The following is a 27950-nucleotide window of genomic DNA, read 5'->3' as shown; positions in this document are numbered from 1 at the left end:
TGCGTGCGTTTATATAGGACCGGAATGCAATTGAATAGACCCTATAGCAAATGTATTCAAATTTTATGCATATACTTGAGATGATGTTAAAGCTTACAAGATGCTTGCCTGACATAGCAAGAACAAGTACATGCAATCTGAATTTTGAATTTTGATCTAAAACTTGTGATGAGTGAATGTAGTAGTTCATAAGTAGGCTGTGGGTGAAGTGTCCTAAAAATTTGATATACATGTATTTATGAACTACAGTCAACCCTGTCTATTAAGGCCACCCAAAGGAAACAGAAAAAGTGGCCACTGTAGACAGGTGGCCTTTCTAGACAAGTTCTAGAACACACATTTCTTTCTCGAAGGAGACAAAATGTATGACCGCTATAGCTAGATGGCTTTTATAGAGAGGTGGCCACAAATACAGGGTTGATTGTTGTCTATTCTTCAAAGTTGAAGGGATTAAGATAATCTCATCTAATCTTGACACTCTTGATGACCCCAGCCCTGATCCCTGATGCCTCTCCACCGTACCGGTGTAGCTCTGTCCTTGTCTCTCGTACCTGTAAGATGCAGAAGGAGAGGGGTAAAAGGAGGATGGGGTTAGTGATAAAAAGAGATGTACAGATATAAAAAGAAACAAATGGGGGAAAGAGTGAGGAATTAACATGCCAGGAAAGGACAGGAGAGAAAGAGAGATAGGAAAGGAAAAAGAAAAGAGAGAGGGAAAGACGAGAAGAGAGGGAAAAAAGGGACATAGAGAGGATGAGAGAGGACAGGAAAGAGTGGGTACAAGAGAGAGAGAGAAGAAAGAAAAGAGAGAGAAAGGAAAGAAGGTAGAGGGAGGGAGGGAGAGAGACAGACAGGGGGCAGAATTTATACCAAATTAGGAAAAAATAAGAAGTCCAAAATAGAGACATATATCATGAAAACACATGTGCCAATCACACTGATCATCAGCCAGGAGTTACAGGAAAGTTATTAAGATATCTCTCCCTCGAAGCTTCTGAATATTTGTAGAATAAACACGGTTGTACTATTCGACAATTAAAGATACTGTCGCGTGACTCGTAACATATAGCACAGACCCGTAATACAAAACATTTCAGATTACAAATGCTATGTCCCTAATAATGGGCAGGGAAATGTGCCAGTGAGCACAAATTAATGCGTCAATATGGGCTGCCACAATCGACCTGCACTAATTTGTTACTCTTGCCAACTTCCTGACTTTGATGATGAGCCTAACTCTATCTATAGAGAAATATGACCCTAACACTAAACCTAACCTAAAAACCCAATCGTAAGATTCATAACCTTCACCCTACCATGTATCTTTACGAAATAAACCATGTAGAGCGATTGTCGTCTGAGAATGTGTCGGATCACCAACACTATGACACTAATCCTTTCTGTCCCTTCTCTTCCTATGCCCATTTCTATCTCTCTCCCATTCTCTCCTCATTTGTATGCATCACTTCATATTGTATATATTGTTATTTTCATTATCTAGAAGACGTCACTTCAAGCTTACATGTATGTTTAAGACAACCCCTTTTCTGTATATACCATGTCATTATCATACATCTGATTTATATTTACATCTATAAATTGTAAATGTAAATATGTTGATGTATGTGGAATAAATAAACATCTATCAATCAATCAACTACCCAGTAATCAATAAATAGAAATATCTGAGTTGATTTTACCTGTCCCTTTCTCCTGATCTTGGCCTTGCGGAACTTCATCCTATTCTTCACTCTTGGATTCCTGAGCTCCTTCCGCCTGTAGGCCGTCAGTCCCTTGTTCTTAGAAATCTGGGATGATAGAGAAGGAAACATAGGTGTGATTAATAACAAGCAATAACTCTACAACTTCATTGAAAGGTTTTGAAATGTTCGTTTCATTTCTTAAACTGTCGCACCTGGGGCATGGAATAAATACAGATAAATGGTACAAAGATATTTTACAACTAAGACATTGAAGAAGAAGGAAAAAAAATTGGATTTTAAGGAAGGTTCTTTGGTAGCAAACAACACACAATAAAGTGAAGGTAAGATGTCATCAATTGAACAACAACTAAGAAAGACTTAAGTAAAACTATAAACTGTCTCGTAACCGGGAGATCCCGGGTTTAATAGAAACCAAGTCGATGCAGTGGTGCCCTTTGGTAAGGCGTTGATCCTCATTACCAAGTCCCTCAGAGAGGACTTAAAGATGCCAGTCCCCTGGCTGCTTTAATACTGACAAGGATATACATGCTTTCTTAGCAGTCAAGTAAAACAACCATCCCTAAACATCAAAGATGGACTGGTATCATACCTGGTAGGTGATGGCTCTCTTCTCATCTCCATCTCCTTCTCCCTCCTCCTCTTCACCGTCTTCCTCCAAAGCTCTGTCCAAAGAAAGAGACATCGAATGATCAGAAATAATGTTATAAAGAAATTTTGAGAAATGTTGAGATTTTCTCTCAACATCACACCGCTTGAATATTCAGAAGTCATGTTTTTTACAGTGCTATCAACACCCCAAAATAAAGCTTTATAACAAAATTTAAAAAAATTAAAAAGCTGAGTATTATCTTGTTGCAAAAACAGAAATTAGACATAAATGTACAGGGAACAGGGTGCGCTATCAATGTAAACAATGAACATGAAAAGGAAAACAATGGAGCACCTCAATTCTTATTAAAGTAAATTATTCTACAGCGCAGGGAGTGGGACATTTTCTTGTTTATAAAGTCTTTGATATAAGGGAGCATGTGGAAATCAAGGTATCTGGTTGCACACACAGAAATTAGACATACATGTACAGGGTGCATTCCTAATGTAAACAATGAACAAGAACAGGAAAACAATGGAGTACCTCAATTGATTCTTAGAGTAAATCACTCTACAGCTCCGGGATTGGGACATTTTCTTAAGTCTTTTGATATAAAGGGAGCATGTTGAAATAAAGGTTTCTTGTTGCACACACAGAAATCAGACATACACGTACAGGGTGCACTACCAGTCTACTAATGCAAACAATGAACATGGAAAAGAAAAAAATGGAGCGCTTTAATCAAATTTTAGAGTAAATCATTCTACAGTGCAGGTATGGGACATTTTCTTGTTTATAAAGTCTTTTGATAAAAATAATAATATTGATCTTTATATAGTGCCAGTTTCCGCCAGGCCCCGGTTCTCATGGCACTGTACATATTACAATCACAAACATATCACTGATATGAGGGATCATCTGAGCATGCACTACTCCCAACAATTAATAATATGTCAATGTTTATCCTTTGATTATTTAGAAATTGATAATAGAATGTACTTACCCCATTGCAGCCTGCTCTTTTTTCTTCTCTCTCTGTTTACTCTCCATTGCCTTGTAGTATTCTAGAGCCTTCAGCTCCTCTTCTGATAATGATGGAAGGCCCTTCTTCTTTTTCTAAGATGACAAATGAAATTACATCCAATCACGAATGAGAAGTGTATTTTAATCCCATATCAAGTTTAGATTAATATTTTGAAAATATGATTAAGAGGATTGCTCCATGGTCTAAGGCTAACACTATTCAAATTCCTATCAACTTCAACCCTCAACTATATATAATATAGAAATATTTTACCATATTCTACTGGTAGATAAAGACAGACATTATTCCCATCCAGGACATTCGTCCATACAAAATAGAGGAAAAAGTGAGGTTTTAATAAAAACACTTACTTTGGGTAATGCTGACTCTTCTTCAATAGTGATTGTGTCTTCTTGTTTCCTCCTTTCTGAAATGAAAAAAAAACAAGCAGAAAGTAAATTTCTGGGCCCGTCTTATAAACAGTTGCAATTAATCTCATTTTACTTGCGATCTACATCAATCGCAACTGCGTACAAAACAGATAGGAAAGTGTACCCTTGTGATTAATTGAGAGGAGTCTTTAAGTCCTTATAAGATGGGGCCCAGAAAAGTTATTTTGGGGTTTGCTAATCCAAAAAAAGTAATAACCGCATACAGGAATGAATATTAAATTCAATGAATATATGTTGACCCCTTCTCTAAAAAAATATAAAAGTCCTAATCTATTTCCTGCAACTCAAGATTTATTCAACTTTTGATATGCTTTTTTGACATGAAACACAATTTACTCCTCTTTTTCTTGTCCATCTTTTCTTGAGAAAGAAGAAGTTCTTCTTCTTTAGCTGCACTCATCTGTTTGTTCTCCTTTTCTACCTCATCTGCTCGGCTCAGGACGGAATCTATCTCCTCTGCTAACTTCTCATCAACCGGTTGCAATTCAGATATTAGCTGCAAGAGAGGAGATAATGATATACACAGCGCAAAGATTAAAAGTAAATAGTTGGACCCAATACAAATTGGATTAAGGATTTGCAATGTTTCCAACCTTCTTTTTAACTAGAAAAAGGTCGTTTTGATCCCCTCCAAAGCCAACATTTTGTCAAGAAGACGCACAATTAGGGCTGAATTCCCACTAGAAATGTATTTCAAAACATAGTTTAAACCTCTCACACTATTACAGTTTCAGTATTCAGATTCTCAAATTTTATGCTTTAAGCCCTACTGCACTACGTATTGCGACTTGCGCCCTCTATATAGCAAAGAATGCCTAATCAGTGCCTGTTGGTCCCCCATGACCCCCTTTTGTCTTATGTTAAGTTACTGCTGATTTGATGCGATAACCACCTGTCAGTGACCTTGCAAGGAGGTCTAATCCCCCCTGGCCAAACTAGTGCGGACAGGTTCTAAGGATCAATTTCCATTCTTTGAAATCAATATGCATTATGAGTTTTTTTATTGTAAACTCACGACAAAGGAATACACTAGGTACATAATTACTAGAAGTCCCATTATTACCTTTCCAAAAGCCAGGATTCTTCCAATAACAGGATGATGGGCTACTGGAACATGTTTGGCCTTCAAGATCATGTAGAAACTGATGTTCATGCAGTAGCTGTAAAGAGAGTGGATTAAATGCAGGTAAGAACATGACGACCGGAGTAATAAAATCTATAAGGTGTCGTGGTTATTTCGCTGGACTGTCGATCACAAGGTCCGTGGTTCGAGTCTCGCCACGGCCTTAATGTCCTTTGGCAAGACATTGATCTACATTTGCCACACTCCACCCAGGTGATGTAAATGGGTATCTGGCAGAGATTAATTTCTTGTAATGCTTGAGCGCCGTAATGGCAGCCCAGTTAAAGCCGGGGTAACAATCTCCAAGTTTGGAAGCGCTTAGAGACTTAATAGTAATTCACGCTTTATAAAAGCCAAGTATTATTATTATAACGTGCTAAAAAGCCAGCTTACTTTTGTGAAATTTCACCCTTAGAGCATGTTAGTAGGAATAACAGTTTACAATGTCTGCAATCTTATGGTTCATGTCATTACATATTTACAGTATTAGTTATTGTAATGAATTATTAAGCGACACAAATATTTGATGAGATACATACAAAGAATTCTAAGAATATGTGCTTGATACATATGAATGCGCAATCTCATGTCTTTTAAGCATGCTTTATGGTGAATTGTCATGTTACATGCAAAGCATGTATAAGGAAAGAAGCAGCTTACACAATGAATAATACTGTAGGAACTAAAATGGAACCGCTCCTGTTTCAACTGAACTTTCAAGGCCTACAGTGTGTATATTACAGATTGGGAGTGATGTATGCTCCATATAAGAAATTTCTCACTATTATTTTCTAATTCATTATCAACCTAAAGTGATAAAAATCCACTCAATTGATCTTAGTGCAGTGTTGACTGCGCAGCTTAAAGATTCATACAATTTTGCTGCATTTTCGTGTTAACCGAAATATCGATGGCCCTCTGGGCATGTTTAAATTGTATTCTAATATCATGATACAAGATGGCGGAGCTCGACGGGGCTTTGCCGACTCCTACCGGGCCTACCTGAGATAGAGCTGGTACTTGGTGTGGATATACTGGGCTCCTTCAGACCCTTCCTTGATGACACCTCCTCTCTTGATGAGTGTGACCAGAGGCTGCAGACGATCTATCAACTCACGCATCTAATTAAGGAGAGAACAGGGATTAAAAAATAATAATTTAATCACTCAAAAAAGAGGACAGAAATAAAACGTTAAAGGCATCGATTAACAATGTTAAATCTGAGATGTATGGCCCTACGTGGTATCAGTGTCTGTGATATGAAAACCATTCGGAAAACGCAAAATTGAATTTTGATTTCCAATCATAAATATCTTGATAATCAGACAGGTGATCGGCTTGTAAAAGTCATGAGGTTCCTGACTGACCTAAAGGTTTATAAGTATCATTGCGGCATGAGCTAAATCCAGGATTTTGTTTCAGAATCTGAGACAAAGTTACCCAATCCCTTTAAAAGCTCAAAGGGAGTATTGTATTTTTAGAGATGATCTATCAACTCACGCATCTAATTAAAGAGAGAAACAGGATTCGATTTTTTTTTTTGGTTAAATCACTCAAAGGAGAGGACAGGAATACAATGTTAAAAGCTCACAGGGACTACTATCATTTGGGTTTAAAAAAAATAAAAAAGCTTAAATTGTCCTGAAAATTTCATGCGAAATGAATCTGTGATATATCCAAAATAACTTTGATCAACACTTCATCTTACTTCAATCTCCAATATTATGCATAATACAATATACTTTTCTTTTTTGAGAGAGAGAGTGTGCGTGAGAGAGAGAAGAAGAGAGACAAATATATATTTATATATTTAGAGAAAGAGAGAGAGACAGAGAGAGACAGAGAGACAGAGAGAGAGAGATCAGAGAGAAAGAGAGAGAAAGAGAAACAGAGAGAGCATGTTAATGTTGGTACATGTACATTCAATTTTTCATACCTTTACTTTGAAATCTGCTGTAAGTTGTAAAAATTCTGGTGATTCCTTTTTCAAAAGCTGCAAAGACATATGACATGAATACAAATTAGATATGTTACTGTTTCATAAATCAATCATTCATGCTAAACTTAGATTTATAATTCTAATTCTTTAATCACTTGTAATCAAGAAATGAAAAAATATGGCATTCATTTGCTATATATCATATCAAGATTATGAATCGCACAATTGCAAAAAAGATGAAGAAATGATTCAACTCAATTCAATCCTCTTTAGAACAATACTATAGCAGTACATGTATGTTGCATTACTAGGCTGGAATAAAGAAACCCATGACATTTATAATTTATTTTCATATACGTCTCAATGCACTTCAAACTCAACAACTAATGCTCTGATAGAACCATAATACCTCCTTCCCTTCTTTCAAATCAATATAATTCAATTCAATTCTATTCAAGGTTTATTAGAAACATGTGTTGCAGCCCAATGGCTGAATTGGTCATGTGTACAATTAACAGACTCATTACATATTTCAGACACAAAATACAATTACGATTGATTTGTCAATATTGAAATATATGGTATGGAATGGATTTTGTTACCTCTAGCTTTTCTCTCTTTGATAGCTTGCTGAGATCTTTGGTGACCTTCTCCTCACTCTCAAGGTCACCGGAGGTTGTCTTCTCTACCTGCCTGTCACTACTCTGTTGAATTGAACCAATCATACAAATAAACCATGTGTTAGTAAAAAAATATGGTGCATAAATACACTAAAACCTCTCTAGATATATTATTCATAGTACGATGTTATCCTTTATCTTTGCACCGGTAAAATTTCATTGATAGCATTATACTGTACAATTGTAACAAATAAAAAAAAAAAACTTTTGTTCATACTGAATATCTTACTATATATGCTACTCACAGAACTCATTTATTAATGCTGATATTATGAACTTGTTCTTATTCATCAAGATCATTTGTTGGAATGCAAAATGAAAAAAATTATATCAAAAATAAATAACATTACCATAATCCAGGGGTGATAGTGAGCACCCCCCCCCCCCCAATTTTTTTTTTTTCCCCTCAACCACGACCCCCTTGAAAAAAAAAAAGAAAAGAGGATTCGGGGGAAAAATTGGCATCCAACAACATTACCCCCTTTTGAGTAAGAAAAATTGGGAAATAATAGGGAAGAATAGAAAAAATAAGGGAAAAATCTTGAAAATCAGGTAAAAAAAATAAATTAAAAAATTGGGGAAAAGAAAGAAAAAAAAAACGGGGAAAAATCAAGAAACCGATTTAGATCAGGTTTTTATCATGCCTGCATAATCACAAATGGGATTTGAGGGGATTTTTTTTCTTCATATTGTTGGAAAGAATGAACATTTTGTGCACACCTTGAAGATATCCAGACCAAAGTCATCATCTTGTAATGCCTCAGCCATCCTGTTCTGAATGGCAAGGGCTTCTTTCTCTTCTGCCTCTTGATTGGCTGCCTCCTCCAACTGATCCAAACCTACAACAATGAAAAGCATCCATTTTGTTTTCAATAGAAATGAAAACAATGAATGTGTAACTAAAATTAACCCTCATGTGACTAATATGAAGGTTAATTTTAGTTACACATTCATTTATAATTATGTTGACCTTATCTTTATATTTGTTAAGTTATGTTAGTAATATTTTGTTTTCCTGGTAATTTAAGTAATGTTAATTACATTAGTAATATTGATTTTTCTTGAAGTAATTTTGGTTTGTGTACAGCGCATTGAAACTTTTATGTCACAAGCGCTTTATAAATTTTTCGTATTATTGTTGTTTATTTTTATATTTTGTTTTATGTATGCACCAGCCAATGTGGAGAGCCTCTAGACAGAAGTTTTTTAATTCTTTTAGGTGATCCTCAGGCATTGGCTGGTGCTAAATATCATTATGTTAATGTTATATCACTTTGTCAACCTTGTGATGTTTTGTATGTTATCATCCTGTCTGGGAATTTAAAAAAATAAATAAATAAATGAAAGTAGTGACACTCTTAAAATCTGAAATTGGCCCAATTTTGTTGTTCTCAAATGCATATCACATTATGATATTACGTTGCAATGTCCTTTTAAAGGACTTTGGATATCATTATCCAAACTTTTAATAGCTCGGACGACCTTAGCGCTCAGTCCATTCAAGGAATATATTAAACCAGGTACCCACTTACTACACCTGGGTTGAGTGTGACAAATATAGATTAATGTCTTGCTAAAGAATGTGAGTGCTGCGGCAGGGATTTGAACCGCAACTTGTGGTTCACAGTCCGGAGACTAATTTCAACTACACCACAACATCTTCATAAAGCTTAAAGGTATAGACCAGTTTTGGTATGGCGTCATGAATTTGGTTCAAATGAACATATTGGAAGCAAATGCGATTTTACAATATTCAATGATCGTTGTCGCAGTTGAAATCGAGTTTAAAGTGATGAAATTGTAAATAATAAACTCTTTATGTTGTATAGCACCCTCTCAAGACTGGTATTACTTTAGCTTGAAAACAATTTTTCTTGATTACAATCAACTGATTTGCTATTCCCGTTTGGAAATTATATATCAGAACGGCATATTCTGAGATTTTCATGGTCGCAGCTACCATGGAATGGCCTTAGGAGCTATCTGAAATATTACCGGGAGCACCAGTAAATTTTTGATTATTCAATTTCACGAAAGCAAAAGTGTTTTAGGGGCTAAATTTTCTAGCGCTTATAATACATCCACAGGGGCATCCAAAAATGTCAACATTTTAAAGAATTACTATCCATCCAATTTTCAAAATTTCTCAAAACTTTGAATTACCTTTAAGACCTAACTGTGTCAGATGTCAGCATAACTTCATGAAAATAATTGCACATAACATATAAGTCTAAGATTGTGGTGGAAAGGAGTAAAGGCATCGCAGAGTGAAATAGCTTTTTAGCTTACCTGGGAGGTCATCATCTACATAATCGGTGTCATAATAGGCCTGCTTCCTCTTTCCCCAAGCCTTGGAACTGACGTCTCCTTCTCCATCCTCGTCCCCCTCATCATCGTCCTCCTCATCTTCTAGATCGCTTGCCATCTCGTCCATCTTCTCCTGTCTCCTGAAGCGCTGGAGCCTCTCCTTCAAGATGGCTTCCTCTTCATCATCTCCATCATCCCATCCAAGAACCTCTTCCTCCTAGAGCAGAATGAAAGTGGTTGACTTGTGATTACACTAGGGACTTTTAGATTTGCACACCGACAAAGTGGACTGCTATATGTGACGTCCTTATAAGGCATTGGCAGTTACTTAAAAGGACGTCACAGTGCAATAAAAGGACGTCACACGTAGCAATCCACTATGTCAATGTGCAAATCTAAAAGTCCCTATTATGAAGGCTGAATGGAACATGGTAAAATCTGTAAATAAACGATACAGGTAAATTCACAATTTTTTAGCCTGTTTAACTTTAAGCTACTTTTTGGCAAATACATGTCAACATAACCACTCGACCAGGACACCTCTACACATAAGATGTATTTATTTCCCTTTAACCATACCTCATTGTCAGAGCTGTCAGCGGGTCCTAGAGTCCTGCTTACATCTAAGGAGATCTTTTCTTTGTTGGCATGAAATTCGTCAACTTCGTCATAAATGTAGTCTCTAGATGACGGGTCTGGTGCTTTCTCTTTGGCGTATGCTCTCGGGTCGTCGCTGTCATAGTCGGACTCCTCCACCTTCTTGCGAGAACCACCACCTTTCCTGTTAGCAGATGGACAAAATGACGATGTTAGATTTTCAGTGTCATGTTATAAAGAAGGAAAACATGAAAATAATAAACAAATTAAGTCTCAGTCAATCACGATTCACTTGTAAGTTGTGATTCAAGACCAACAATCCAGCATTTCACAGGACAGGTTCATATGTTTTAGCATTAGTTCTAGGCCTAAACTATTCAATTTTTCAACTTACATGCATGCAAAGAATTAGGAATAATGTGCATTAATTTGGATAAACAAACTAAAGACTCAACAACTTTATTTTACTATTGGGAAGACTTAAGTGTTGGTGGTCACAGTAACCCAGCTTCTATCAACAATCGATTCCTAGACATGATCCAGAACTGCAACTTACAACAGATGGTTACCTTTCCAACACGAGGAGATAATGTACTTGATCTCTTCTTAACCAACAGACCAACGCTGATCAACAAATGTTCTCTACTACCTGGTCTTGGTGATCATGACATTGTTGGTGTTGATTCAGATGTAACAGCGAAAAGGAGTAAGCCGGTGAAAAGAAAAATCTACCTATGGAAGAAAGCCAATCTGCTGGGAATAAAACAGGACTGCCGTCAGTTTCAGCAAGAGTTTGTGCACAAATATACTGAACAGAGCTCAGTTCATGAGATGTGGAACTGTTTCAAGATCAGCCTGCTAAACATGACGGACAGCCACGTACCAGCCAAAATGACATCCACTCGCTTTAGTCAGCCATGGGTCACAAGGTCGGTGAAACGGTCATCAAGGAGGAAAAAGCGGGCCTTCAATCATGCCGTGGCGACTGACAGACACGAGGATTTCAACAGATACCGTGAGATCAAGAAATCAACTCAAGCAGCCTGCAAACAAGCTTACAGTGAATACATCAACAACATCATCAGCCCTGACTCCAAGGCAAACCCCAAGCGATTCTGGAGTTTCATCAACAGTAAGAGGAACGACCGTACTGGAGTAGCCCCACTGAAAGACACCAATGGGATTACACAATCAGGCAGCAAGGATCAGGCAGCAAGGAGAAGGCCAACATGCTGAATCACCAGTTTGCATCAGTGTTTAACAGGAATGAGGACATGTCAACCATGAAGGATAAAGGACCAAGTCCATTTCCAGACATGGATGACATCCAGATCTCACCAGCTGGTGTCTACAAACTGCTTTCGTCTCTCCAGGTACATAAAGCTACTGGACCAGACAAACTGCCTGCACAACTACTGAAGACGCTGTCATTGGAAATAACTCCAGTGTTGACTATGCTTTTCCAAGCTTCGCTGAATCAAGGAGACGTCCCAGAGGACTGGAAGAAGGCAGACGTAGTTCCCATCTTTAAGAAGGGAGAGCGGTGCCAAGCAGTCAACTACAGGCCAGTGTCACTGACATCTATTATCTGCAAGACACTGGAACACATCGTATGTAGCAGTATCCTTGAGCACCTTGATGACTTTAACATTCTGTCAGATGCTCAACATGGATTCCGGAAGAGACGGTCTTGCACATCCCAACTTCTCCTCACTATTCAAGATCTTTCCAGTGGAATTGACTCGAGAGACCAGATAGATGTAATCCTGTTGGACCTATCAAAGGCTTTTGATAAGGTTCCGCATGGAAGACTCCTACATAAGATCCACTACTATGGAATCCGAGGTAGTACCCATAACTGGGTTGAGGAATTCCTTGCAAGACGCTCACAGAGGGTATTGCTTGATGGATGCACTTCTCACACCTCTCCCGTTAACCCTGTAAACGATCATCGGATCGGACGCCGATACCGATCCGATCAGGGGTGATCGGCGATTCCGATCCGATCGCCGATCAATTAAAATGATCGGAAAAAAATCGGCAGATTTTTTTTTTTTTTTTTTTTTTTTTTTTTTTTTTTTTTAATGACGAAAATTTTCAAGTTTTTGGCTATCAAATGCTCAAAAAAAAAATCATGGCTGGGATTATTTTGTCATTTGGAGTTGTTGTAAACCATGTTTGTTGATATGTAGTGCCTTTTCATGACTTTGAAATTAATAATATTGGTCTAAGAGCAGAGGCAAAACATGCGGGCCGCCATCTTGGATTATAATGTAGGTATTTTTATTTTTTTAATGACGAAAATTTTCAAGTTTTTGGCTATCAAATGCTTTAAAAAAAATCATAGCTGGAATTATTTTGTCATGTGGAGTTGTTGAAGGCCATGTTTGTTGATATTTAGTGCCTTTTCATGACTTTGAAATTAATAATATTGGTCTAAGAGCAGAGGCAAAACATGCGGGCCGTCGTCTTGGATTATAATGCATACCTACATTATAATTCAAGATGGCGGCCCGCATGTTTTGCCTCTGCTCTTAGACCAATATTATTAATTTCAAAGTCATGAAAAGGCACTAAATATCAACAAACATGGTCTACAACAACTCCAAATGACAAAATAATCCCAGTCATGAACTTTTTTTGAGCATTTGATAGCCAAAAACTTGAAAATTTTTGTCATTAAAAAAAAAAAAAAATACCTACATGTACATTATAATCCAAGATGGCGGCCCGCATGTTTTTCCTCTGCTCTTAGACCAATATTATTAATTTCAAAGTCATGAAAAAGCACTATATATCAACAAACATGGTCTACAACAACTCCAAATGACAAAATAATCCCAGTCATGAACTTTTTTTGAGCATTTGATAGCCAAAAACTTGAAAATTTTCGTAATTTAAAAAAAAAAAAAAAAAAAAAAAAGAAAATCGGCCGATTTTTTTTGTCGATCTTCCGATCCGATACCGATCAAAGGTGCGAGGGTGTCGCTCCGATCTTCCGATCCGATCAGAGCCCCAACTTACAGGGTTATCTCCCGTCCTGTCGGGCGTTCCCCAAGGCAGTGTAGTCAGGCCTCTTCTCTTCCTGCTGTTCATCAATGATCTTCCTGACTGCATATCAGCGAAGTCTACAGTGAAATTGTTTGCAGATGACTGCATATTGTACAGGAAGGTGTCAAGTGCAGATGATGCTGAATGCCTGCAGAAGGACTTAGATGCACTCCAGGAATGGGAAGCAGACTGGCTAATGCAATTCCACCCTCAAAAATGCCAGGTTATGCATGTCTCTAGTAAAAGGCAGACATCCAAAGCCTCCTTTCCTTACTTCATCCATGGAGAGCAGCTACATGTAACAGAAACTGCAAAGTACTTGGGGGTCCACATCCAGAGCAACCTGAAATGGAATCACCATGTAAACGTCACCACCAAAAAAGCCAACTCTGTACGGTGCTTTCTGCAAAGAAACATGGGGGCCTGCCCACAGAAGACCAAGGAGTTGCTGTGCAAGACATTAGTACGCCCTGTGATGGAGTATGCTGCAATATAGACCGAATTTTCCGTCTCTTTCGTTCGTTAGCCTCTTATTGGGGTAGGGTCGGCTCTCTCTTTAGAGACGGAAGCCGTTTATACACATGTCCTTGCTAACGCCACGGCCAGTCCTGGTCGTAGCGTTTTGCCCCCAAAATCCCCCAAAATGTCATTTTACCTCGAGCATGTTATATTGTAAATTAGGCCTAGGCTATAATAAATCAGTTCCACTTACCAACTTGACTGAAATAATCTTGCGTTAGCAAGGACATGTGTATAAACGGCTTCCGTCTCTAAAGAGAGAGCCGGCCGACCCTACCCCAATAAGAGGCTAACGAACGAAAGAGACGGAAAATTCGGTCTAGCTGCAATAGTGTGGGACCCGTCCACCCAGGAGAACATCAGAAAGGTGGAAATGGTGCAACGCCGTTGTGCACGCTTCGTCCTGGGTGACTATCGGCGCAGAAGCAGCGTCTCAGCCATGCTGAATCAACTTAAATGGGTAAGTCTGCAGGAAAGAAGGGCTCAGCAGAAAGTAGGCATGGTTTACAGCATACTCCATGGCCTGGTTGATCTTCCAGTCACCTACTTCATACCCGTTGTTGGTCCCAGCACCCGTGGAAATCCACAGAAATTCCATGTCCCCTTTGCCCGAACTCTGCTATTCCAAACCACATTCTACCCAGATACTATCCGACTGTGGAACTCCTTACCATCTGCTGTCGTCGATTGCACCTCTTTGGAACTTTTCAAGCAGAAGGTGCAACACATCAAGCTCCGTTGAGCTTCAGACTGTTTTTTAGCTGCACATAGAATTCTTGTAGAACCTTTTTACTTGCACTGTACACTCGGCACTTGACAAACACAAGGTACGATAATACGCCAACGGCGGACTGTACTATACTGGAAGAAGAAGAAGAAGAAGAAGAACAATTCTTGCTTTCAGCCATCACACATACACAAATGAAAAGGTACGGGACTAAGCTAGAAAATTCTATTTCAATTTTGTAACTAACAAGTCATTTTGCACTCATCATACAGAGATTTATGAATTGGTAATCATCACATATTTCATTTAATACTCACTTTCGTCTTCCCATGTCAGCTTATGTTTGAATATTAGCGTTATTCAACTTGTGAATTCTGTTCCAAAACACAGCGATTTCGCAAAACACATGTGTCTCCTCAAAGGTGAACGAACTTTCCGTCATAGCTGAGTGACTTTTTCGAAACTAGGCAACAGACGCTGCTGCTGTGCAAACCGTGGTAAGAATCTTAACTATTTTCATATATTTAGAACATTCAGTCCGCTTATTTTCGATGACAACTTTGTAGATATTTAAATGAAAACTTTGATTACACCATTTCAATAGTAATTTAACCAGAAGGCATATCACAGTTCATTTGTGGGGCTGGAAATCGAAACGTGATCACGGCTTCAGCGTTACTGCTTGCAGCACCAGTTTCTGGCATGAAGACAGGCCGGTACACTCGGCACCGCTACCGCTAAGAGTCGGCCTACGTTCGTTAGCAGCTGCATGGTATCTGGATATTTTTATATAGACTCTAGACAGAAATAACCGTCTGGTATGGGGAATTCTTTAATAATTTAAAATTTGTCAACCTTCTCCATACACAGACAGACAGTACCTCTTATATGGCTGGCACAATTGAGGGGGGGGGGAATAATTAATACTAATAATTTATGTGTTTTTCTAATTTTGCCTCTTCAGATCCAGGACAAAGTTTGTACAAGAAATCAGTTAGACTTAGAGAAGATGGATCCAGCTGCGGTACAGACACGATATGAGGATGTGTGCATGGAGTTAGAGGTCAAACCAAATCCTTATATCATGAAGGTGTTGGACAAGGAGAGAGATGAACAAATCATGTAATTATTGATATTCTTTTTCTTCTTCTTCCTCTTCTTCTTCTTCTTCATCACCTTCTTCTTCTTCCTTTTCTTCTCCTTCTCCTTCTTTGTCTTCTTCTCCTTCTACTCCTTCTCCTCGTTCTTCTTTTTCCTTTACTTCTTCTTTGTCTTCTTCTCCTTCTGCTCCTCCTCCTTGAGTCATCCTTCCCCTCTCCCTCTCCTTTTTCTTCTTCTCATCCTCCTTTATCTTCCTTTTCTTCTTCTTTTTCTTCCTCTTCTTCTTCTTCTTCTTCTTCTTCTCCTTCTCCTTCTCCTTCTCCTTCTCCTCCTCCTCATCATTCTCCCCCTCCTCCTCCTCTTCCTCCTCCTACTCCTCCTCCTCCTCCTCCACCTCCTTCTTCTCCTCCTCCTCCTCCTCCTCCTCCACCTCCTCCGTCTCCTCCTCTTCTTCTTCTTCTTCTTCACCTTCACCTCCTTTTTCTTCTCCTTTCAATTTTATGAAATCATATGATTTTGCAATTCAGATGGTTCCATCGCATTAAAAACTTCTTTCAGATGCAGATCAATTGAATGTTAAAACTGTTTGTCATCTTTCAAAAATAGTAAATCACTTTTAGAGTGTGATTTTGTAAATGTTCTCCTTTCATCCCATTTTTAGGTACAGCTTTCTAAATAGTATAATTGAAAAATGCCCTCTTGTCTTTCAAAAGTACTTTATTGTAGAAACACAACAACTATTAATAAAGCCTCTGCTATTTCCCCTTTTTAGGCGTGTTGTCAGAAAGTAAGTCAAGAATTCCTTCAAACCAGATTTGCTTGCAGCCAAAATAAGAATATATTATATATATGGCATATATGCTGTCATTGCTTGTGGACAAAAGAAAAATATGCACTATTATCAATACTAGCAGCATTGCATGCCATTTCTTAATTTACAAGTGGGAAATTTGGGAAAATATTCATTTTAAAAATCTATAGAAAGTATATTCCTAAAATTATGTTATTGATCAAATGTCAGTATTTATTTATATATTTATTTACTTTTTTCACAGTATATAATTTATTATCATTACTTAAGTATTATAATCTATTCTTTTTTAAACAATCTTTTTCTTTTAATTCTTTTGTTTGAATATTTTACTTCCTTCTTTAGAGTTTGGTTACAGTATAAATGCTTGGAAAATTACATTTCTGGCATAAAGTACCTTCCGCAATTAACATGTGATATTATTTGCAATCTCATTTGTAGTATTATCAAGATACTTTTCATCACATGATCTGCTTCATACATTAATCATATATGCTATCTGTTCATGATCTCATTCAAACATGCCAGTGCCGCAAAAAATGGCAAAAGGAACAGGTATAAAGTCGATAATATTTCAGCATTTTGGTAAAAAGGGAATTAATAGTTTAATACACATGCTCATCATGTTTCTACCGTATTTGTTTTATCATATGGTGACTGGAAAAATTATTGTCTTTTTTTGGTAATAAAGTCCTCTTAGTTTGAGAGACATGGAAATTTTGTGAGTTTCATTGAGTTTCATAATTCTATGTTCTCTCTTCGAGGCTTTATAACATTTCACATTCTTACTTGGTGGATGGCTTAATTGCTCATAATTTCATGTTATTGCGAATTGTATGAAATTCATAAATCAACGAAACCTGCATATAAAGGCAATGTTGGTCTTACTGGACAGGTTGTCTTTCCATACACATGTATGTCCCTTTAGACTAAGTACATGTTTCAATGAAAAACTATTTCCAAGGGAACAAAAGAATGTAGTCTGTATGGTACTTAGGTAATCTTTCTATACAGGTGGTTTCTAAAGCAGGTGTGACTGTAAACGTGTACAAACTTTTGTATTTGAAGATACAGAAAATAATAGAGGTCCTAAATTGATCATGATGAATTTAAGACATCCAATTTCATAAAGGGTTTCTTTTGACTTTATAACTTATAATAACACATCAAATCTGTCAATTGTCTAATATTTCGAACTTTGGGTGGTTATATGCCGGTAATGTCTAAGTTATTAATGAAGGGTTTCTTTTTACTTTATAACTTATAATACTTTAACGCTTATCAAATCTGTAAATCGTCTAATATTTCCAACTTTGGGTGGTTATATAATGTCTGAGTTATTCATAAAGGATTTCTTTTGACTTTATAACTTATAATACTTTAACGCTTATCAAATCTGTAAATTGTCTAATATTTCAAACTTTGGGTGGTCAATTTCTCAGTTGATCAATTAATCCAGTCACTTAATTCTCACTCTTTAAATGCTGCTTGCTTAATGTTTTCATGCTTAATTGCCAGCTTTATAATTCTATAAATTTGTTCGCCTTGCTTTTAACCTTTGCTTGCTTGTATTTCAAATTGTGCATGATCTTTCTGCTAATGAAGGTGGGAGCTTACTGAAAAGTAAGTAATTCTGTTTTGCTGATGTTTGCTGTGAAAGTTTAGAATATCTTCAGGGTTTGTTTCAAGAGTGCATAAAGAAATAACAAAATATATTCCTCTATATCTGTTATGAATGTCAAAACTTTTATATTGTTTTCCTATTTTTGTGTGTGATGTGTTTTTATGCTGCATAAGTTTTATACCTCATTGATATTATACACATATAGCCTGCATTATAAGCACTAACAATGTAGATTACTAAATATCAGTTAGTCAATATCTACTATTTAGACCAGTGTATGTAGGATAGACTAGATGATCATAGCTCATCTAGTTCTATAGCATTGTATGCTTCTTTATTTTGTATCATATACTGTACCAGTACATACATGTATGTATTATGTATAGGATGTTATTTATTCCATATTTGATGAATTTATGAGGACAAAAACAGTACTATCACTTTCAGATATACATGTATATTCATAAAGGTACTGTACACATTATTCAGAGAAATTTAACACCATGTTTGTTTGTAAATACATTTGTAGTTTCCTTCATGTATTATATATGCATGATATATACCACACCACCTCCTGTCATTTTAGGAATCTTTCCAAGCTTTGAGTAGATTAATTGTACCACAGCTTTTTATTTTACTCAAAAAATTCACTTGGAAATCATTTCCAGCTTGTTTCTTCACCGTTGCTTTTGCCCGTCCACAAAACATGCAATTTTTATTCTCCTTGTAGAGCAATTAACTATATGTACATCATGATAGATTGTGAATAGTTTGAAAGTATATGTGTTAAAAGGCTAAAAGTAGAATAAAGATCATTTCTTGACAAAGTTGACAGTACAATGTACAATTTAGTTTACAATGATTCAACTTTCTTAAGTTTCTTTTGTACATCGATCATCAAATCATAAGAGCAGGGACCAGTTTCACAAACCCTTTTTTCAATGACAAATTATAAAATCAGTGACAAATCTGCTGATAAGCAATCAGAAGCAAGGATTTCACTAGCTTATAACAAAAACAGTCATTCAATTCTCGCTACCCCAAATAGCGATTCTGCCGAGATCCGGGGAAAATCCTGAAAACGCGCATTGCATTATGGGATAGCTTTTCGACATTACAGCTTCCTGTGCAGGCGTTCGTGATCACAACCCTCTCTTTCATGGTAGAGTTTAACGGCCTTTTGTGCTAAAGTCACTAATTCTGCCCGAAGCTTTCCATTGCATATTATAATCTGTACAAATTACACTGATTGGCATCGATTTTAGCGTGCGTGAAAACTCTGCACAGCGAACACAGGCGCTAGCGCCAGCGGGATGGGACTCTATACCGGAAGTTGTAGTGACGACCCGAGAGAGTGAAAATTACCTCGTCTCGCGAATTTCGAGATTTTCGTACCTATTTAGGGTAGCGAGAATTGTCACTCCATGATGACAAGTTTTGTTAAATGGGGCCCAGATCAGACCCAAGGAATACTTAAACTAAAATCCAAATTGCTTGCAGTCCTCTCCTTTTTCAGTGTGATTTCACAAAAAATACTCATAGCATTAATTATCACAGAAAGAGCTAAGGTAACTCTTAACCTCTAGCTCCCACCCCTGATGAATGTAGAATTGGAATGTATATATAGTTACAATGTAGATCAGTGTGCAAACAAAGATCACTAATTAAGAAAAGGCAATTTAGAAATGTATGGCTTAATTGAGTGAACATTATGAAAGAGAATTAAGTTTTAGCCTTCTGTATGTCAATTATCAAAACAGCACATTACCAATTTGTTTGATTGAATGTACTCTGGTAGCCTAACTGTTATGTTTTCTAGCTGTCTCCATCAAACCTCTGATAGTTGTTGACATTATAATGTTATCGACCTTTAACCTATGACCTATCTAGTGACCCCAAAGACTTCATGGATATGGAGATGCCGTTACCCATTTGTTTGGTTGAATGATCTGGTAGCCTAGCTGTTATGTTTTCTAGCTGTCTCCCACAAACCTCTGATAGCTGATATTGACATTCAAATGCTATTGACCTTTAACCTGACCTATCTAGTGACCCCAAAGACTTCATGGATATGGAAATGCCAGGGAACAACCACCTCCTGACCGATAAGATGCTTCAGGATGAGGATGCATACGTTCTCCTGAAGGTCCTTGCAAACAACACCTACGTCACTGGGCTGGACATGAGGTATAACCAGATAACGGACAAGGGTGCCGAACACATTGCAGAACTACTTAAGGTGAGTTGGAGGGAGGCCATATCCCCAGTCAAAATAAAATAGTATAAAACTATATTTAAAAAATATATTTTATCACTATTTTTTCTCTCTAAAAAATAGACAGAAAATAGAAGAAAAAATGTTTATAGATATTTAGCCTTTATGTTTTAGAGCGCTTTAAAAAAAGCGAAAAAATATAAAATTATACAGAAAATATATGAAATAAATTAGTCTAAAACTATGTTTTTAAAAAAAATTATGAAAAATATATTTTCTCACTATTTTATACCCTTGGGTTTATGTCGGTGAATATAAAAACAAATTAATAAATGAGGAGGACAAAAAGAGGAAATAGATTGAATGATTTCAAGACAACATGAAGAAAAGATGATAGGATCTAACCCCACCCTAATCATTGGCCTTGTTAATTTACATTCTAATTACCTATGTTTATAGTAGGACTGGTGTGTGCCTTCTCTATTCTTGGACCCAAGCTGTCCCACCAGCTCCAGGGATGCCTTTATTTGTTGCTTGCATAGTGCTGATGTACTGAAGTATTTTGTACCTTAATTTTCCCATACACCTATTGAATAATCATGTTACACCCCCTTCCCTCCCCCCTCCTATTTTTATGTTCCCCTCCAATAATTTACCTCTACCAGTCTTCCATAATGATTTGTTTTAACCATTAAACCATATTCACTTTCTGTGTTTTTATCACTGACCCTTGCTTAACCTACAGGAAACGTGTGCTTTGAAGAGACTCAGTCTGATGTGTAATGATCTGGGCCCTGAGGGTGGTGCTATCATTGCCAATGGTCTTCAGGTAGGGTATTATCCAGATCTTAACTCCTGAAATGATTAACTGTTCTATTATCTTCTTGCAAGACCATGTTTTCTCTTCAAAATGTTATGATAAAGTCTACAGTCCCTGCCTCAATCTGTAGAAGTTTCCACTTGAATTTTTACTCCCCAAAGGCCCAATTATATAGAAGTGTACATCATGTCTAATAAAATTACGAATTATTTGATTATTTCCTGCAGAGAAGGTGAGTTTGTATAGAAGGGATTTTATTTCCATTGATGCAACCAACTACCACTTTTTATCACTCATTAATTGATTGAAATAATTAAACTATATAGGTTGAAAATCTAGTATGCAACCAATGCAATGACAGGTTGGTCAATTATTATATCTGATGGAAATGACCAATAATACAAATTTACTATTCTGAATTTCCTTTTGATTAAAAGAATAAATCATAAATTAATAGTTTGGTAAATTCTTAAAACTTAATGAGACCATATTATATGTATGTTTTGTTATTTTGTGTTTTCTTTATCTGCAATATAATTTTGTCTCTTTATCTAGCTCAACGAGACACTTCAAGAGTTAAAGCTAAATGGTAACAAGATAGGGAACAAAGGAGGCATGGCACTCGCCGGTGTCTTGCAGGTCAACACAGCTTTACAATCACTGGATCTCGGAGATACAGATCAGGTAAGTTGAAATAACTGTTATAAGCTACTGAAATCATGGCATTTGATTGGCAAAGAGCAAATTTGTATATGTTATTGATAACAATTTAGTTTTATGAAACAGGCACGAGTCAGAGGCGTATCAACATGGGACTGTTGCACTAGTTGTCTTAATTGCAGTATGATATATTTTTCTTGGTTCTTATAATACATCACTAAGTCACTAACATGGTTCTAGGACACCTACCCCCTGGACCAGTCAACTACCCTGTAGGACAACTACCACCTACGGCAACCACCCTCTAGGACGACTACCCCCTTGGACAACCCCCCAGTAAACTACCCCCTTAGGACAACTACCCCTGGACAACCAACCCCCGGACATCCATCCTCTAGGACAACTACCCCCCCCCCCCTGGACAACCATTCTAGGGGGTAGTTGTCCTAGGAGGGTAGTTGTCCAGGGGGTAGTTGTCCCGGGGGTAGTCATCCTAGAGGTTGATTGCCCTAGGGGGTAGTTGTCCTAGGGGGTAGTTGACTGGGAGTGGATGTTCAGGGGGTAGGTGTCCGGATACACACTAACATATGTATCCTCATTATTTTGAATCCCTTTCATTACACATAACCAGGACACTCAGAGCATGATTGCCTTCACCACGGTGCTCAACTACAACAGCACGCTCAAGGCGCTGTGCATGAACCGCCCTCTGTTGTTCAGTCAGCAGGAGGAGACGACCATCCACTTCGCCAAGATGCTGAAGGTCAACAGCACCCTCACCGAGCTTCACCTCCAGAAGTGCGACATCAAGGATACGGGAGCGGAGAGGCTGTCAGAGATGCTGGTGGAGAACATTGGTCTCAAGTATCTGGATCTGGCATGGTGGGTTGAGATATTTGAAATTATTAATATATTAAATTAAGGCCTGCTATAAGGAAAAGAGTACTACACATTCAAAAGAATGGTTTGGAAAATCTATCACTGACTGGAAGAATAGAGGGGAGAAGGAGTAGGGGTAGAAGGAGGATTCTGTGGATGAGTAGCTTAAGGAGTGGGATTTCTGAAAGTGGAATTGATCTCGGGAAGAATGAATTACTTCATAGAATATGGGACAGAGAGTTGTGGCATTCCATATGGTCGCCAATGTCTCAGGACATGGCACGTAAAGAAGAAGAAGAAGAAGAAAAGAGGAGCTATAAGGCATGTTTCTTCCAGGGGAAATATTTCAATTGGCTTTGGTAGACACTGGTCACTCTACAAATCGTCATCCCACTTCTGGTTGGGCAAGTAGTAAAATTTGCAGACAGATGATCTTTTTAGGCATAATCTCTGACACATTTTTAGTGGGTAGGAAGTTACAGGTCCCCCCCCCCCCCCTCATAACCCTCATGATAGAAATAATTTTTATGCCTCCGCCACCGAAGGTGGTGCCGGAGGCATCATGTTTTCGGGTTGTCCGTCCGTACGTCCGTCCCGTTTGACCGTTATCACAATATCTCAAGAACCATTTAAGATTTAAACTTAAGACTCGGGAATAGTATTTATCACCATAGGAAGACGATCTGATTAGATTTTGGAGTACGTAGGTCAAAGGTCACAGGTCACAGAGGTCAACTTATGAAATTCCTTGTATTGAGTTTGTTAGCGCGATATCTCAAGAACCATTTGAGATTTAAACTTCAAACTTAAGGATAGTATGTACCACCATAGGAAGACGATCTGATTACATTTTGGAGCACGTAGGTCAAAGGTCAAGGGTCATAGAGGTCAACTTATGAAATTCCATACATTGAGATTGTTATCATGATATCTCAAGAACCACTGGAGATGTAAAAACTTCAAACTTAAGGATAGTATGTATCACCATAGGAAGACGATCTGATTAGATTTTGGAGCACGTAGGTCAAAGGTCAAGGGTCACAGAGGTCAACTTATGAAATTCCATACATTGAGATTGTTATCATAATATCTCAAGAACCACTGGAGATTTAAACTTCAAACTTAATGATAGTGTGTATCACCATAGGAAGACAATCTGATTAGATTTTGGAGCACGTAGGTCAAAGGTCAAGGGTCACAGAGGTCAACTTATGAAATTCCATACATTGAGATCGTTATCGCGATATCTCAAGAACCACTGGAGAATTTTCACTTCAAACTTAATGATAGTATGTATCACCATATCATAATATCTCAAGAACCACTGGAGATTTAAACTTCAAACTTAATGATAGTGTGTATCACCATAGGAAGACAATCTGATTAGATTTTGGAGCACGTAGGTCAAAGGTCAAGGGTCACAGAGGTCAACTTATGAAATTCCATACATTGAGATTGTTATCATGATATCTCAAGAACCACTGGAGATTTAAACTCCAAACTTGTTTAAATTGCTCTATGGCGGAGGCATCATTTTCGACTGCGCGCAGTCAAAATTCCATCTAGTTTCACTAGGCATTTTTTTTGTCAGTTAATTCCTCAGAAGGTAAATTTTGGATCATTTGATGTCATGGCGAACCAACCTTTGCTCTAGCAGCATTTGCTACAGGCTATTTTTTTTCTCATCGAAGACATTTGTTCTCTTTACTAGATTTCCTGTTAAGTTTAGGGTCCGGTGTTGAAGCTAGGAATCTGGTTCATTCGGGAAATTGACTGAAGAACAATTACCATCTGAGCTTATGTCAAAGAACAAAAACCAAATGTTGCTCTTAATTTGTTCCATCTTGACCAGAGAGAGCCTTCGGGTGAGGGAAATGTAAGATAATGGGGGATGGGTGGAAAATGTAGAGACATGTTGGTCATAAAAACCTGAAGGGTAATCCTGGTTATCGACAATTTCTCCCGTTATTGGATAAACACCTGATTGGTGTCGAATTCCCCATTAGAGCCAACTATTATACATGTATGTCTTAATTAACTGTTGCCTCTGTCGTTGAATACATGTATCAGGCCTGATAATCACCCAATTTAAATCGGTTTCCCGATTTGTTTTATTTTTTCCTGATTAAAAAAAAAAAATCCCCCCGATTCTTCTGATTTTATCAGATTTTCCCAATTTTTCCCTTATTTTCTCTATTCTTGTCTATTCTTCCCTGTTTTATTTTATTTTCTTACTCAAAAGGGGGGGGGGGTGGAATGTTGTTAGATGCCATTTTATTCCCCCCCTACCCCCGAGCCTTTTCTTTTTTTTTTACTCACTATCGTTAGGTGTTAGTTGTTAGTGCTCACTATCGCCCCTGATGTATGTAATATGTATTGAATCATTTTAAAACCAGTAACAAGATCCGAAGAGACGGGGCCAAGTACCTGTCACGGGTCCTCATGAAGAACACTCCCTTGGAGGTCCTGGACCTGGGTCATAACTGCATCGAGGATGACGGGGCAATGGACCTCAGCAGAGCACTGACAGACATGAACTCAAACCTGCACACGTAAGTCATTTCATAATACAATCAAACCTGCTTTAGTGACGACCTGTCTACAACAACCACATGTTTTGTTTCTCATGAAAATGGTTTCTCATTGAAACATGTACTAAAGGAACCTGTCTACAACAGGCACATTTTTTGTTTCCCTTGGGCGGTCGCTGTAGACAGGTTTGACTGTATAGGGTTTGTGAATTTTTATATTTTCTGTCTGAAGCCAGAAGGGCGTTAACTCATATACTTTTTAACACAGAATTAACTCCCTTTTGACTCTGAACAGACATTATTAAAACCTTTCATGCTGCAGTTGGCAATCCTCAACCAACCTCCACAAGAGACCATCATTTTATGGTACTGGTCCTTTAAATTTTTTACATCAACAACTGCTTTCTATTTGTGGGTTGCGAATTCTGCCGAAGAGTTTGAATGCTATACAATGCGTTTCAGCTCACAAAAGGCAGGCTCTTTCTTACTGCAACAGAAATAGGCACATACATCATGAGGATGTTTTCTGCATAAATTGCCAATTAAACGAAGAATTAAATTCTTGAACATTCAAAATTGCAAAATTCAGCATACATAGTCAATGCTCAATGCAGTCTAGAAAGTTTCTATTCTCTCTGTTCATGATAATTACTTTTGTATAGGCATAAAATTTGAAAGGGACAATCCTGATTATTTGTGGAAAGCTTTAAGCTTGGGTCCAAAGAAGTAGAAGGCTCTGTCACCCCAAACCATGTGCAAGCCAAGCCAAGTCTGAAATAGAAAGTTGACAGGGCTTGAAATCATGCAACAGCTTTAAAAAAGTGGCAATCAACTCTATTAAGACACCTCCTCTAGTCCATGATTTAAATAATTTCTCGTTTTCCGTCAAGCTAGTTATCAGACTTACTTAGAATCATCCTGTCACGCGTCGGGTCGGTGGTCGCATTACCCGACCTTTTGTGACAACATATGAAATGTTGGGGGTATTGTTTGTGAAATAAACCCCCCTCATCTACAAATGGTCTGGTCTAATTTTGTAAAACCCTACCGCAAATCTATGAAAGATTGCATCATATCTTCCCTTTTCATTTGACGAAAGGTCGTGTAACGCTACCACCCGACCAGACGCAATGACCCGATGATTTGAAGTATTAGCCTTTTCACAGATAGCAACACCATAGCACCAAGACACTGTGCCTTATCCAAGATCATAAATAATATATTAACTGCTTATTTTACAGCTCATGATTTAAACCATTTCTTTTCTCTTGTTCTCTTCAGGCTAGTAATCACGAGTAACAACATCAGAGCACCAGGTTTGTGTGCCATAGCCAGTGCCATGGAGAATAACCCTAATTTCAACAGCGTGTTTATCTGGGGGAACCATCACGAGGAAGATGCCTGTAATGTAAGTTGGAAGATTGCTTTCTTCATGAAGAGTACTGTTAATTGAGATATTTCTGCACACAAAACTGTCTTGAATTTGCAATTTTGCAAAGTTTTATGACTACCTCAAGTCTGTAGTATAGGAATGTACAAAGAGTGAATTGCATTCCCATCTTTCTCTTTGCCGTTTTGGAGACCCATCTTTCAATAAATGGTACATTGCATTTTTAATTACAAGATTAAATTCATAACCATTATATTAATATTTTGTGGCTTTGACCATAATTCAAAGTTCCATGAATTCCCGAGTCTTGATTTTTTATTGACAAGAAACAGGTAGGCCTACATAGCTTCAATGTTCTTTTTTTTTAGTGCACATGGTCACATCATCATTTCAAATTTTCTTTTTATAACATTGATTTTTCAGGCGTTTCACAGGCTGATAGAGGGCGGTAATCTAGAACCGGAGAAGACGGACGTCAAACCTTACGTTGTCGATGGCCAGGTCTATCTTTCCGAGCTATCACATGGCCTTCGGAGACATTACTATTGGACGCCGTTCTACGGCCCCGATGTGAAAAATGATAAAAAGATATAATTCAGCTTCATTCTGAGTTTCCTAGACATCACAAGTACAGTGACTGAAACCTGTCTATAAAGACCACCCAAGTAAGACAAGGAAATTGGTCTTTATAAGCAGGTAGTCCTTATAGGCAGGAGGTCCTTATGTACAGGTTCATTAAGTAAATGATTCAATGAGAAACCATTTTTGAGGGAAACAAAAATGAGGTCTTTGTAGACAGGTGGTCTTTCTATACAGGTGGTCGCTAAAGCAGGTCTGACTATATTCGTGTGAATCATTGTAAAACCAGAGGCTATCACATGCATGATACTAACTTGAATAAACACCAATCAAGTTTGCGAGGGGTCTAGAATTGTGAAACTTCATGCCATGAAATAATCAATCGGACTAGACAAAACACTATTTAAAAAAATCATTTCAGGAAAGTTTCTTATTTCCACAAGAATGGCCATTGTTTCAGTTATACAAAAGTTTCTGCTTTTAGAGTAGTGGGAAAGGTTTGTGGACTGTATCTCATAAAGGTTGCGATTGAGCTTGTAATGTGGCAAGATGCACTTTCCTTTTTAAATAGCATACGCTAGTTATTGTTGCACGAGGCATTGTTGATT

The 27950-nt window shown here is 37.7% G+C and overlaps 2 protein-coding genes across 6 annotated transcripts; one reads left to right on the top strand and one right to left on the bottom strand.

Moving 5' to 3' along the window:
- Positions 1-25: 25 nt before the first annotated feature.
- Positions 26-15164, bottom strand: LOC756509 (something about silencing protein 10). Of its 2 annotated transcripts, XR_004062996.1 has the most exons (15): positions 15050-15164; positions 10418-10619; positions 9821-10055; positions 8252-8370; positions 7454-7555; positions 6849-6905; positions 5915-6033; positions 4853-4949; positions 4126-4285; positions 3709-3764; positions 3317-3429; positions 2314-2386; positions 1701-1808; positions 405-551; positions 29-198 (listed from the first exon to the last, which is right to left on the bottom strand). XR_004062996.1 is itself a non-coding variant. In XM_030979168.1 (14 exons), exons 1-14 carry the CDS (start codon positions 15061-15063, stop codon positions 462-464), a joined length of 1545 nt encoding a protein of 514 aa, XP_030835028.1. In that variant the 5' UTR covers positions 15064-15164; the 3' UTR covers positions 26-461. The 2 variants fall into 2 exon arrangements, 1 of the variants encoding a protein (XP_030835028.1); XM_030979168.1 differs by having other exon boundaries at positions 26-551.
- Positions 15160-27944, top strand: LOC593925 (leucine-rich repeat-containing protein 34). Of its 4 annotated transcripts, XM_030979178.1 has the most exons (11): positions 15160-15229; positions 15697-15854; positions 18250-18267; positions 20159-20192; positions 20352-20507; positions 21229-21312; positions 21859-21987; positions 22595-22845; positions 25239-25394; positions 26655-26781; positions 27187-27944. In XM_030979178.1, exons 2-11 carry the CDS (start codon positions 15742-15744, stop codon positions 27355-27357), a joined length of 1239 nt encoding a protein of 412 aa, XP_030835038.1. In that variant the 5' UTR covers positions 15160-15229; positions 15697-15741; the 3' UTR covers positions 27358-27944. The 4 variants fall into 4 exon arrangements, with proteins under 4 accessions (XP_030835038.1, XP_030835057.1, XP_030835045.1 ...); XM_030979197.1 differs by lacking the exon at positions 18250-18267; XM_030979185.1 differs by lacking the exon at positions 20159-20192 and having other exon boundaries at positions 20318-20507.
- The last annotated feature ends 6 nt before the right edge of the window (positions 27945-27950 follow it).

The sequence above is a fragment of the Strongylocentrotus purpuratus genome, unplaced genomic scaffold (assembly GCF_000002235.5).
Source record: "Strongylocentrotus purpuratus isolate Spur 01 unplaced genomic scaffold, Spur_5.0 spur5_contig_816, whole genome shotgun sequence".
NCBI lineage: Eukaryota > Metazoa > Echinodermata > Echinoidea > Camarodonta > Strongylocentrotidae > Strongylocentrotus > Strongylocentrotus purpuratus.
The sequence above is the reverse complement of the archived record's forward strand: the minus strand, read 5'-3'. Positions and strand labels throughout refer to the sequence as shown.